This window comes from Accipiter gentilis, chromosome 18 (genome assembly GCF_929443795.1).
Source record: "Accipiter gentilis chromosome 18, bAccGen1.1, whole genome shotgun sequence".
NCBI lineage: Eukaryota > Metazoa > Chordata > Aves > Accipitriformes > Accipitridae > Astur > Astur gentilis.
In genome coordinates, this window is record NC_064897.1 from 17,237,016 (window position 1) to 17,251,785 (window position 14,770).

General features: G+C 46.4%; 1 protein-coding gene across 1 annotated transcript in view; it reads right to left on the bottom strand.

Moving 5' to 3' along the window:
- Positions 1-14,770, bottom strand: part of B4GALNT3 (beta-1,4-N-acetyl-galactosaminyltransferase 3) — a 72,095-nt gene that overhangs the window by 28,569 nt on the left and 28,756 nt on the right. Inside the window, exons 2-3 of the mRNA XM_049822654.1 lie at positions 1,559-1,662; positions 794-871 (exon numbers count right to left, since the gene is read on the bottom strand). Of these exons, the coding sequence (XP_049678611.1) occupies positions 794-871; positions 1,559-1,662 (182 nt within the window). The remainder of the gene's footprint in view (positions 1-793; positions 872-1,558; positions 1,663-14,770) is intronic.

Consider the following 14,770-nt stretch of genomic DNA (forward strand, 5'->3'; position numbering starts at 1 on the left):
AGGGACCTAAACCGCTCAGTGCAATGGCTGGAGGGAGGCACTTTCCCTCTGCTGGCCAGAGATCATCTGGGACAGCAGCCTGCTCCCTCCCCAGGGGAGTCGCAGAGGTACTCCTAATTTGTGGAGGTCTCTAATCACCTTGAGGAATTTAGTGAGCTGACTCCATTAGCTAAATGCCCTCTGGCTGGTGTGCCTCTCATTATCAGCAGGCTGCATTGCTCCCTCATCTGAAGAGGAATGGTGAGATAAGGGAACAGGGGAGGAAAGAATAAACGAGGCATGAAGGAAACAAAGGGAATGTTTACCCCAGTCTTCAGGGGTCATTAGAGAAGGCCTCTGTTCATCAGAATTGTCACTGAAGTAGAGAAATCTCTACATATGACACACGGGGGGTGAGCAGCAAGCAAATGCCAGAGGAAGAGCAGAGTGTGATACTTCTGCATGCCACAGTCTTTGTATTTGCTTGTTGAATGCTTGGCCCTGCGCACTCCCAGCCCTGATTAAACTTCACCTTTCAGGAGGGTAGAGGGCTGCGTGCTTTCAGGGAATTGTGGGTCGGCGCTTGGTGCCTTGATGGCTGGTAGAGACACCAAATTATCAGGAATCTGGACACTCCTGTCTTTCCAGATGATTACTCAGGTCTGTAAGTGTCATTAAGCCAGGAGGGGGTGATAGGGAATGGACTTCTAGTGAAGCAAATTAATTTCCAGGCAGAGGTCCCTGCCTTCCTTTCTCGCTGCACAGGTCTCCAGCTACAGATCCCTTACACAAAATGATGGAGAAAGGCACCCACCTCTGGCATCCATGGGACAGGCTTGTCCACAGCTGCATAATTTGATTTATTTCTCCCACCTCTTTGCAGCTCTTGGTTCTGAAATACAAGTAGAGGAAAGTCAAAATAACCTGATAAATGACCTAGCACTGACACCTACACAAGAGGGCTCAAATCTGGTCACAAGAACATGTGAGAAAAAAGCAAGCTCCCAAGCTCCCTTTCCAAAGGACAGGTCAGCTATCATGGCCATAGTGGGCTGAAAATGCTCCTTGGCTTTTTTGACAGCAAATTTCCATGGTGGGCTACTGAGGGGAAAAGATACCAGCACTTTATAACTGTTTGCTAGCACAGAGTTAAAACTTAGGTCATTCTCCTTTTTTTTTTTTTTTTTTTTTCCTTTTCTTTTTCCTCATCCTTATTTCAAAAAGGTCCAAACAATATTTCTTCCAACACTTTCTTCAGGCAACAGTACTGAGATGTGCTTCACTAGAGAGCTACAAACTCTCTCCTGACCTTTTATTTCTGCTTCCATCTCGCTTAGTGCTACCTTCCCGTGCCACATACTGAGCCATCTTCAGCCCACCGCTGTGGCTCAGTACATCTAAGATAACTTAATTTACTACAGTGGAGTCATCGTACATTCACATTGCTGTGAGTCAGCTCAGATTTTGCTCTGTGGCATGCTCTCTTTCCTGCGTGAAGAGAGAGCTGTATCTTGGGGCCAGCATCAGAAAGGAAGGTCTGCCCTTCTAAACGTTCGGAAGACATCCCAAGCCTCCTCACCTGGTGTCCCAGCTTCTGCAGAGAGTAAAACTGAACGCTTGGGTCCCCACCTGGGACATCTGTGTCTGCCAGAGCCTTAGCCAGCTCCCTCCAGCTTTCGTATCCTGCACAGAGGAAACAGAAGGACATGTCAGAGTACAGGCTAAAAAAAGAAGCCGCAGCAGTTACCAGAATAAACTGGTCCTTCACAAGGCTGAGACACCTCTAACATGCTGGAACAGTCCAGCAGAGACCAGGAGTTGTTTACAGTACTCAGAGTTGGCAGACTGACACGGAGAGAGAAATTGCCTTTGTCTTCATTAAAAGCTCCTCCCTCCTTATTAAATTGTTTTATTAAAGGTTCATCATAGTTCTAAAATACATGTCAGACATTTCATTAATCACCACAGGACTGGGAACCTCTCTGTAGATCCCTCAGATAATTCCATTGGTCAAACTAAAGAACATCAATTTTTTTTTTTTAACTAGCAATCCCAAAGAAAAATAGGACAATAATCAGATTACTAATTAGTTTAACCATCAAGAGAATATTTTTCTGAATATGCACCTATTTGCACAATAAAACCTTTCAATCTTGTTTTCTTGAAGGAAATGATGGCACCTGATGGGACATTCAGCTGTAATGCCTAAATATTAGCAGTGATGTGTTTAAGGACATCGCTATTTAAGTGAAGTCAGCTTCCAGGTTCAAAGCAACTTCATTTGACACCCCCTCCCCTCTCCCAGTCTGCTTGATCAAGGAGCCAGGATCAATTTTGGTCTCCTCCTACAACTCTGTTAGCCTCCTGGGCTTAGGAGGGACAAAGAGGAATAGATGCAGCATAACCTAGTAGCTCTCCATAACCACTGTCCATATCACTAACGAGACAGTGCTGGTGAGCAGAGCTCACGCCTCTCAGCAGTGTTACGGTGGCTCACACCATGCAGTTTTCAGATCTACTAAACATTTTGGCACTGAGTCAGCAACTAACCAACCTGCCAGCAGCTCAGTGCTGTGGCCACACTGCACGATAGCTTAATTGTGAAGAGCACAAGTGCCAAAACCTCCGCAAGCACTTGCTTCTCCCAGGCTGGTGGCAGACCACCAGCATACGTGGCGAATCCACATACCCGGGACCAGAGCCAGGCTCTCTGCCCATTTTCTTTAAAAATGGAAATCATCCCCAAAGCTCTAGGAGGTCCACAGAAGTTGGCTGCCTTGGTATATGAAGGGAACCATCCCGCCAGCTTAAAGTCTGAAGCATTGAGATGAATGGTCTGAGCCCTCTGGACTGCTCCTGCAGCCAGAAGAGGCAGGGAACATGCTCTGAGAGGGCTGCACAGCCCAGTGCTGGGGAAACCTCTACTGTTTCAGAGCCAGCATGCCCATCTTCACCCTACCCACCCATCTTCACCCTGCCCACCCAACCCAGCAGCATGGGAGACTCACTGTGGCTTAAGTAGGAGCATATTCCATCAGTTTGCTTTGGAGGGGGCATTTACAAGCCACATGACCTAGATCAGCCCCAAAACATCTCTGAACTATGTAGAGGCCAAGGCAAACCCAAAACAACCCCAGGATCTAGAATTCACAAATGACCCTTCGACAGATCCCCCTCCCTGGCTGTGCTAAGCTCTTGGCCTGTTACTGCACCTACGAGCAGGGTTGCAAAACTCTGTCTCTACTCGCTCCTGAATCTGGGTGCTGCGGGGTCTGGCAGAGGTGAGCAGAAAGAGAAGCTGTTGAAGCTGCCTCCTATGACATGGTAAAAAAAGGGGACACTTAATGAAAAGAAAGTGCAAGAAATGTGGAAAATGTGAAAGTAAGTAGTCAGAGATGCAACTGAGAGACAAGAGTCAGAGGCAACTAGAGTGTCCTGCTATCCTGACATGAGTGTCAGCTTAGACGTGTGGGTTTCATTCAGACCCTGTTAGATGCTGAACAACCACAAATTTATGATCTAGGTTTCTCACCCCCAGATTCTGATCTGAAGCTAGGGGTTTAAGTCTATGACTGAAAATATCAACTTCAATATTTATCGTCTGCAGAAGATTTTTCAGTCAGACAATTTGGGTGAATAATCTACTGATTAATGGAGCTAAGCACATCTCTTGCTTCAGGGACTAACTGTTATAGGAAAGAAGGAGAAATTCTTGCCTCTTCACATAAAATAACGTATAACTGGTGAGCTTCCACTTTGTTCAGAGCAATGAGGCAGGAACCACTGTTTCTGAGTGTCCTGCAGCTGGATACATGGCCCCACTTGCAGTGGGGCTGAAACAGACTTTGTAGTTCACATGAAATTCAGCACTCACTACTTTGAGGGTTCATTATACTAGTGGGAGAGCGGAGCACACTTTTTTTTCAGAGGAGACACCTAGAAGAGTAGGACTGGCTACATTAGAGAGGAACCAATTAAAACAGGAATAAAATTAAAAAAAGGCAACAAAAGTCGGTTCACTCCTGGAGATTCACTGAGGGAGGACACAAACAGAAGCAGGTTTTTTTCTTTTGTGCAGAGGCGAGAGATTGTTTGGCTTCATTGTTAAACTCAGGACTTCACTGCTCTCTGGAATAAGCTCAGGACAAAGCATCAGGATCCTGCCACTCCTGGGAAAAGGATGTTGGCCACCACACCTGGCTGCTCCACTGTGGCAGCCCCCGGGTTCGTCTGCGCTTCGGATCCTGCGCGCCGCTGGCACGGAGCCCGCCTCGCAGCAAACACAGGAGCCCGGCTGCACACAAGTGCCAATGGCTGACATTTCTCTGACCCTTGGAAAAGAGAAGAAAGGGGGCTAATTCTCTGTGTTGTACAAGTATTTACCTAACAGTTAGATCAGCCAAACATGGAAGAGACAGAACAGCTAGGAATTAATCTGGAGGTAGTGATTTCTTTGCTGGGTAATTTGTACTTTGGCACGCTAATTCCCCAACATGGTAGGAAATGATTTTCAGAAAATAATAGGATAAACAGTCCCTTCGGAGAAAGTTCTTGGTGCTCCAGTTCCTTCTCAGAATATGGACTTTTCCCTGGGGATCTCCATGGGGCACCCCTGGAGAAGGGCCTGGCTTGGCCTATGTTTTCCTTGCTAGGAGGAGGGAGGGAGCTATAGAAAAGAGACATAGCTCCTCCAGCTTCCTGCAGCCAGAAGACCTGCTGTGGCCAACTGCTGACCGAGGTTTTCTCCCCAGCACAGGCCACAGGATTCAAGACATTGCCTTGCAGGTGTCCTCTGCTGCATGACAGCTGGAGAGCAGAGCCCTGAGGCTACATCCACTGCTCTGTCTCAAGTGGACCAGAGTGAGGTGGTCTACCAGAGGTTCAGCCTGTCCTCAAGCTCTCCATGAGCACTGCTCAGCAGCCCTGCTGGCTGGAGCACTTTCATGATGGTTATTTAAAATAAACAAGAACATGCCTGGAAGAAAGCAGTAGGCAGGAACTAGAATACCTCAGCAAACACTTCAGTATTACTAGGAGGGAATGCCAGAACTATTAGCTTTGATGGTTTTGCTCCAGCCCCTCTACAAAACCAGTTCTGGTTAGGATGGGAAAAGGCAAAAAACTGTAAAGGCGGAAATCAAAGGCTTGTGAAGAGCCTGTCCCACAGCCAGGTGAATAGCTGAAGATGTTGGGCCAGGCTTTGCTGCCATTAGCCTGTCAGACAGATGCACCAGCCAGCTCCTGGCCTTTCTCTCTTCTGGGCATCACTTCCCGAAGCACACTGGTTGATTTCCAAGGCTATTTTTTCACCCCAAACACCTCCAAGGAAGGCAGCCCTGATGCAGGCACAGCTTGCCAGAAGCAGCAGCCAGCCTTGCTGCCACATACTCCCCCTCCTTGGCATCAGGACCAGCCTCCCCACTGCCACAAAGGATGGTTCAGGGCAGTGATTCACCCAAAATCCTGCCCAGAGGAAAGAAAGGCACATGGCTTTCTGCTGGGCCAGCTTGCCCAGCCGAGCTGGCTGGTGGCCATGCAGGCACCACAGCAGTCCCCAAGGAGAGGAATGCCACTGTGGCCAGGGTAGAGCAGCATCCACGCTTCCAGCGACCTGCACTTATACCATGCACGGGGTGATGTCAGACCTGCTCCTTCACCATCGCTTCCTGCGACGGTGCTACTAGCACCAGACCATGGTGGATGGGGAGATTTGTGTGATTTTGCACTGAGAGGGACCTGATGAGCAAGGTTCTCAAAAGCACTGCGGAGGGGCAGAAGGGCAGAGAGATTCATGGCAGTAACAAAGGGTTTGCGCAGAGTGCACTCGAACTGCATTTTTTATCCTTGCTCCAACCTCCAGGACATTTTCCCTATGTCTGCAACCAGACACTTGGCTGACCTCCTTTCTACAAGCAGACATCCACCTTTCTTTCTACTTTTGTGCACCAGTGGTCCAAGGTTCAAGCCTCATAGGGATCAGCCACTGCCCAGAAACGTGAAGGTTGTTCATCAGAGAAAAGGGGTCCTTTTTCTCCCTGTTCCTGTCAGGCAGGCTGGCAGCTGCCCCTCTGCATTGGAGATGGGAAGCCCTCAGGACTTGAGCTTGCTTCTGGAAATAGAGGCAAGTGGACACAGAGAAAAGGAAAAGAGCCTGAAGAGGAGGTTGAGACAGATGCTGCATCCTACAGCAGAAACCCCTGCAAGAGGCAACTGGTCTGGATCCAGTTGCCTGCAGAGCCAGCAGACCAACTGTTAAGGGACAGAAAAGCTTTAACAAGAGGAAATAAGATGAAGATCTTCCTTGCCTTGGGTCCGGTCAGGGCCCAGGGCCATGTTTGCCTCTTTTCAGCTGTGCTTTTTACTGCTCTCAGGTTAAAAGTCAGCAAAGGAAGCCGAAGGAATAGCAAGTGGAGGTGGGGAGATCTCACCCAGCAGTTTTGACTCTGCCAGAGCAATGCACCTGAAGACCAGCTCAAGAGAAAAAAAAATATAAAAAATTAAAAAAGCAGAAAGTCGCAGCCAGAGATAACAGACAGCAGTACCTGGGGAGCTATCAGGCCTCGGGGCAAGACCATAACCAGAGCTGCTGTCTGTTTGGAGATTAGATCCATCAAGCCACTGTCGTACCCCCTGGCCCCAGCTAGCACTCGACATTTCAATTAGCCTGTGAAGGTACCTGGCAATTATGCAAGGGGGAAATCCCAGACCCACTCAGGTGATCAGCTTCCCCTCTGAAGGATGAGATTTGATTACTCTGCTGTTGTTACTGCTGCTTACATAGCTGCAAATGCTATTAACGCCCACATGCTACCCAGCCCTTTTGTAACCCTGCTAAATGATTTCACTCAGCAGCCTCAGGAAACGGCAGGTCCATGGGCTGGTTTGCACAAACAGTATTTTCCTTCTGATCCGAGACCATCCTCCTCCTGTTTTGTTGCAGGGATGGGGCAAGAAAAAACTGGCAGTTATGAAGCAGGATTTTATTCTTCATTACCCACAGTGCCCACAGACCCCTCAGCATGGCATGATGTTTTAACCCTTTCTTGGATGGTCTTATTTCTCCTCTTATCCTGGTTGAATTTTTTCAACTTGCTGTTATCCCACAGAACTTCAATGTGATTTGAGGTCTTTCCCAGTATTACTCCTGGCTGAACAGGTATGCGGGCAATACCCCCAAATATTACCATTACATGCCTTGCGCAGTCTCTCACACACATATGCAACAAGCCTCCTGCCCTGAACACGAACCTCCCACCCCAGTTACTCTCGTTTAGATTATACCCCACTCACACAGGCAGTGCACTAGGAGCGCCTTCACCCTGCCACATGAGGCTGGCTGGGTGTCACGGGCAGTGAGGTTGTGGTCCAGCAACCAAATACTTCTGGGCAGTGAGATCATGGGGACAAGCTGCCATGCTGTGCACCCCAGGCAGCATGGTTTCACAGCTACAGCCTGGTAGTGACCATCTCTTTGTCACCTGGCCAAGGCAGCACTGCATCATGCTCTGGGGAAGAGAGTATTTAGAGAGTTTGACATGCCTTTCATGCACCCTGACCAGAGCAAACCCCTACTGTTAATGCCACGCTCCAGGAGAAGCAACACCCACCTCCTGGTCTACAACACACACATGTATGCAGCCCCACACCACCAAATGTACAAAGCATAAATGTGAGATGTAAACTAACCTCCTAAAAACAGAGATGTGGAGGAATGATAAAAGTGAAAAGGAACAGCCAATGGTTTCTGGCCATAGGGGTGAATGAAGGTTAGGTCAAGTCATGAATCACAAACAGGGGGGCCAGAGAAACTCCCTAAAAAGTCATTCAAGGGTAGAGCTGGGCCAAGAAAGTCTCACTGGTTACTTATTTAACTCATAAAAGGCATAAGCAGAAAAGGGTGAACTTCTTGCCCTCAGATCAAGATCAGAACAACACTCTTGGAGTTAAAAGGATTCAAGAAGTTATGAAACCCGGTGTTACAGAGGGAGCCCAGCAAACCTTTTCATTTCTGGTGAGTGCAGAACCCTGCAAATATGATTGCTGACCTTCTTCGGGGATAAATCACAAGTTAGATACTGTGTGTGCAGGCATAAATTACTCTTCTTCCTCCAGTTACAACTCTGATTCACTGCTTTGTGAAACTGCATGGCTTTGCTGTCTGTGAATTTGCAAACTCTGACAATAAGCTGCAGAACATTAGAAGTACATGAAGTATGACGGAGGAAAAGGCAGAGCACTGTACTCGGGAACGAGAGGAAAATGAGCAGACCTAACTACTCAGGGCACTCATGCAGCCTCACTTCCAGACTCACGCACCAAATAATACCTTGCTGCTGTTGCCCTCTAGGTATAGGAAATGTATTTCATACAGGAAGGGAGGAACTGATAAGCAATGGCTGGGGCACTAACCTGTTTTGTGGAAGATAAAATTCAAATCTTGCTTCTGCCACTAAAATTTTCCATTGCCCTAGTAAAATCATGAAATCCACCTATGCCACAAGATTATCTGGCAAACATTGCCCGCCTCCTGAAAGCTCAGACAGGATATCCACGTGGAGATGCATGGCTGGATTTGAGTGAGAAAGCCCACGATGTTGCTGCCAGTTGCACTATCCTTCAAAATTATGGGGCTGAGCTCCTAAGTCATCTCCATGAATGCCTCCGTTTCAACATAGTGTGTGCTACAGTAAAACAATTGCAAACTATTGCTTATCTGCACTTGCCAAGCTGAAGGCAGAGGAGGTTCAGGAGCCGATGCCAGCATGGAAGGGCGGCTACAACCTGCAGCCAGCTGAGGTGCCTGGCCACAGAGGCCCAGCTTTGGCTGTGCAGCTGTAATCCCCTGCCTGGGGCGATCACAGCCAACAGCGGCCCCGAGCAATGGAGACATGTCCTCTCCTGCCCATGCCCACCTCTCCGACCATGCAACTTAATTTCTCCTCACCTTTCTCTCTTCTGCAAGTCACACTAAGGAGCCCTGAAAGATTAGACTGGGGAAGGGGAAAGAGCAGGGCACTTGTTTTTCAGAGTAAGGAGGCAACATCGACTCAAAGGAAGCCTGAGAAGAGCACCTACTGCTGATTTTAGGAACAGGAGATAAAGACTGTGATTTTGGCACTGCTAACTTCCACAGCAAAGGGGGGAGAAATGCTTTCTATTCTGCTACCCTTTCGTAGTAATCCACAGTTCATCTTAACCACATAAAACACATGTAGAAGCTTTTAAATAATAAAATATGGTTTTAACATTATGGCCATAATAGCTGTGCAGTTAAAATCATTAACTGCTGGCAAGTTCAACTCTTTAATTTACAGAACACGTGGCAGTTGTCCTGCAATTACTGTGTGCTTGTCCCCGAGGTGTTGTGCTGCACACAGGCTGACTCTGTATCTGCCTCCTTGTAAGATACTGCCATCAAAAGCAAACAGTCTTTCACTTTTTATATTCTTCATGCACAGCAATAGATTTCCCAAAACAGCCACAGCCGGTGTTAAAAAGAGCTGCTTCCAGTCATACCAAGATTAAGAGCATTTGAGTAGTTCACATCACGGTATCACGCTTACCAAGCCAGACTTTTGCCAGTCATTGTCTTTAAAACATGGGATTTGCATCAAACCATTTACTGATGGGAGATCAAGATGTTTGACTTGCTTGAACTATAATACTTGCAGCGCTTGGAAGAATTGGCAGGTTGACAGAAGAGCACAGAATCAGGTGTTTTGATACAAAGACGTCTAAGTTTTGATTGTTATTCCTGCTTTTAAGATCAAAATAACTTTCTATTTCGTGGACTCCAGTTTCATGCTTTTCTCCCCCCCCCCGCCCCCACTCATTTTTTTGGTAAACAGTAACATCTGACATTATTTTTGGAACAAAAATACCTTTAAACCTGGAACATCTACGTGGGTTTCTACCAATTCACTGGCAGTGACCACATCCTCAACTGCTGACTCACGCTCTGGAGCTCTGCACACAGTCTGCTGCCCTTTTTTTTTTTTTTAAATAAAAATAATAATAATAACAACTTTAAAAATTCCCATCTGGCTCTCAAGGTGACTGGCATGAAAAGCAGATGTACCACCTGGTTATGTTCACTGGAAGTGGTATTTCTGGCACTCTCCCCTTCGTCTGGAGGCACCCATGAAGCCATGCCCTTAGAGACACAAGAGGCAATAAAGGCCTGTTCTACTGTGGTAACAAGTTAATCAAAGCTAACATTTGCCTCCATATATCATCAGCTCAGTGCAGCAAATCATATACACTGCACTCAGAGACAGACCTGGGAGGCTTCCTGCCCACTTTTATTCGTATATACAGCATCATTAACAGCAGTAAGGACTTCTTGCAAAAAGGAGCATGTTTCTAAATGCTTTCAACCATGAACCGATATGTTACTTTGATGTCCATGGTATCTGAATAAATGCAATTAATAAGAAGCAACACATGTATGCGGCTTCCCTCCCCCAAGCACAGGGAGGTACCTGCAAAAATAAAGAAGGAAAGAAAATGGCAAATCAATGCTCAGCAATATTTGCCGTCTGTTTTTCTTTTTGCTACAAGACTGTGCCCAAGAAAGTTCAACAAAGTCATCCATGCAGCTTTCAGAAAGCTTTGGTAAGTGCATTTTTCTCAACTGATCCAAACACTGCAGCACACAGACTGCTCAAAGAGCTTTCCAAGAGATTTTTTTTTATACACGAGCTGTCTAGGATGTGAACATCAACTGTGCCAATAGACCTTCAAGTCAGCATTTGTTATTGCATTACCAAACACAGCTAACGCATTATTTCTTTTATCTTGGATGGGCATTTTCCTAAAGCCTCAACAGCTTGCCACTTCCATGTAGATGCAGCATTCCCAAAATATCTGCCTGCAGCTTGATTTTCAGTCAAGTTCTGTGGAACTTTGTGCAGTAGAAAATGTCATCCACTGTTTCCATGAAAAAAACCTCACACCTTATTTATTTCTCTACTTGCTGTTTCTATCTGCCATTTTGCTCAAAGCTGCTGTAAGTCATTTTCTTCCCCTGAATTCAAAGGCAGTAATTCACTCCCACTGAAATGTATTGTTTCCATGGTCTCTGTGAGCATTGCAACAAAATTATTACCTTACGCTATCAGTTTCAGTGGTGACTGGAGGCAGTCTAGGGACGAGACTAAAGGAAGAGAGGAATTAAGATAAAGAACAGGCTGGACAAATATCCACCAGAAATGGTGCAGGTAGGATTGACCCGACCTTGAGGCAAGGAAGCGAGCTAAACTCAACACTCTTGAAGGCCACTCCATTTCATTTGCCAGTGTTCTTGAGAGCAGCAGAACAACTGGTCTTCCCAGGGCTCTGCATGGGATGCCCTGCTCTGACACCAAACAAAGCCTTGAAGACAGAGACACCTGTAAATGTGGGGCAACACAGCAGTTATCTGACAGCTATGCTGAGGAGGAAACAATAGCAGGCATGCTGATGAATACCAAAACCCTGAAAAATGAATATAAAAAAATCATATATTTTGATGAATATAAAAAAAAAGAAATATAACAAGTCTTCTAAATAACAAAGAGGAACTGACAGTGCAGTGGTTGAGGTACTGCTTTGGTATTGTTTTCTAGATACGTCAGATTAGAAACAATTTGATGACTGAATTTTGAGTCAGATGAAGTCTTTCTATTAATGTTAATGGGTTTTGGATGAGGCTCTAAAACTACTCCAAGAATTTCAGGAACTTGGATGCAATCCCTGTGTACAAGTTTACTTCCACGATTCTGATTCAAAATTCAAAACTACAGCTTCTGGTTCAGGTTTACATATGATCAAACGTTGATTAAAAAGGCAGCAAAAAGGAATTTCAGGATATTCTTCAAGAACATCTGAAATTTCTCATCAGATGCTGACAACACCAAATCTAAGCCCAAAGCTTCATTTGGCTTCTAACCCTAAATGCCAGCCTTCATCTCTCTTTGTGGAAGAACCGTGCATATGCCTCGGAACCCAACACCACCACGTCTATTTAGCAAAGGTGTGATTTGTAACACCAGTTTCTTCTGAATCATCATCAAGTACCGACTGCTAATCAGGGCAGACAAACATGCAAGAGAGACTAGTGGTTTGATATGTGATGGAAAATCCTATATACCTATGTCTTAAAAACTTTATCAAACCTCAGAGTACTAAGGGGGCAAGAGCATGCTCGAGCTCCTCCATGACACAGGCTCAAGATTCACCTGGACAAAACAAGCCGCCAGTCCTCCTTTTGGGCATCCTGCCTCCAAGCAAATATACCCTGTGCAATGGGAAGGGCTGCAAAGCACAGACACTTGCTTCTGGGCTGGCTTTATTTACACAACACGGGTTGCCATGGGGAAGAATCAGGGTTGTGTAAACTCTCTTTATAGAGCTCTTACCCAATGACATAATTCCAAAATACCAACTTCTGAAATATTGTTTCTCCTGTTCCTTGACTAAATCCTATGTCAATGTCCTGCTTTGGGTCTCAAACCAGCCTGCACAACACACTTGACAAATATCACTAAGAAAGTGGGAACCAGGAGGAGATCACAGAAACCACTTTGTCCCAGAGACAACAAACCTGGAGCCATTCACAAGCTGAGACGCAGCTGAACTTTTTGGAGCCCAGACTGCAGGGGCCAGCCAAATGCTGCTGCGGGGCCCCCATTCTCCTCAAGCAATCCCTGGCACCAGCAGGCATTCCTGAGGGCTTCCAGGAGGTGATCCTTCACCCAGAAGGAGACAGCAGGGTTAGTTGCCTTGGAGCTGGGCCAGCATGCCTTACAGAGCTATCCTGTTTCAGTAGAATGTTTAACCGTGCTACAGCTTTCTACCAGAGCATTAAAATTGCCCTGCCAACTGCTTAAGGTGGCTTGCGAGGACTGATTGCAAAATTATCGTTTTCTTCCCAATGCATTGGAAATTTCCATAAGTCAAGGAAGAGGGGTTCCTACTGCCCAGCCCTTGTCCAGCAAATGCCTAATGAACGTAAGGACAAATGAAACTGTTAACGACTGTCCAGTCCACCTCTTGTGTAATTCAGTACAGGAAACTCACACAGTAATTCCTGCACTGGATCCAGAATAAATATCCAACGAAAATGCCATCTGACATTGGTTATTTACATGCTGACCTGAGATTTCATCCAAACTGTCCTCAGCCTCTTTGCTAAGTTTTACTGACCTTTTCCACAGCCTCCTGGTGTGATTCCTACTGAGTTCCGCTGACTGTTCAATTTCATTCCCTTTCCATGATGGTATGACTGTACCGCCTTATACAACTTAATCACATATGTCAAAATACCCATTTCTAGCATGTTCTGCCAAAACAGAAGGCCAGTGAAAGCAGCTGGCCTCTCTACTGCATTTTGCAAAAGGACTAGTTGTTCATCATCTGTCCTTTGTGTGCCTCTGACCCCAGTAACTCACAAAGCTCCAGGTTTCACATAGCTCAGAGAGCATCAGACCTCAGGTCTGGTGCCCTGAAACACTACAGTACAGTTTATACGCTACACACTATTTTATGGGAAAAGTTCCTAATGTGGTGTCTCCTGGGATGGAGATGAGGACTGCGTGTGCCTGTGACTTCCCAGGCTCCACAAATAGCTCAGGGCCGTCCATTCTTGATTACTCTTTTAATCTATTTTTTCTGCATGCTAATACAAAAACACGGAATTGCTGAGGGTGGAAGGCACCTCTAGAAATCATCTAGTCCGAACCCCTGCTCAGAGCAGGGTCACCATCACCTAGAGCAGGGCCACGTCCAAGCCGGTGTTGAATACCTGCAAGGACAGTGACTCCACAACTTGTTTGGGCAACCTGTTCCAATGTCTGACCACCTTTACAGTAAAAAAAGGTTTTCTTATGTTTAAACAGAATTTCCTCTGGCTTGGTTTGTGTCCATTGCCTCCTGTCCTTTCCCCAGATACCACTGAGAAGAGTCTGCCTCCTTATTCCTTACCCGCTCCCATCAGGTATTTATACATATGGGTAAGGTCTCCCTGAGCCTTCTTGTCTCCATGCTGAATGGCCCCAGCTCTCTCAGCCTCTCCTTGTATGTCAGATGCTCCAGTCCTGTGATCATCTTCATGGCCCTTGGCAGGACTCACTCCAGCATGTCCACGTCTCTCATCTGGGGAGCCCAAAACTGGACACGGCGCTACAGATGTCTCACGTGGGCTGAGCAGAGTGGAAAGATCATCTCTCTCAATCTGACTTAATACATCCCAGGAGGATGTTGGCGTTTGCTGCAACTGGCTTGCATTGCTGGCTCATGTTCAACTTGTTGTCCACCAGGATCCCAAGGTCCTTTCCTGCAAAGCTGCCTGTACTGGGGCATGAGGTTATTCTTCTGCTCCCTAAGACTGTCTCCCATGGGATTCTTTGAAGCAGGTCCCTGAACATGGCAAAGTCTGCTCTCCTGAAGTCCACGACTGTTATTTGCCTCGTTCCAAGTTAACTCCAGTCTGTTCACCACACGAGGCAAAAATCATTTGTGAAAGTAGTTTTAAACCAACCAGTCATCTAAATACACTGATAACTCTGAGCCCCGAAAGTTTACAAGTTCACTGCTTTTGAAAAATCTCCCTGTAAGTACCTTGGAAGCAGAAGTCCCAAGGGAAAGTGCTAGGATTTGAGCCAAGCCACACATGTGCCTTTTTAGAGCCCAACCTAAAACAGCAATACAAGTAACTACTTCAGAGTCTGCAAAATCACTGTGAGCCTTCCTCTGTCTTTCTGTGCCCTTGACCTGCCCATTAGAAATCCACCTTCTCCACAGCAAGTTTCAA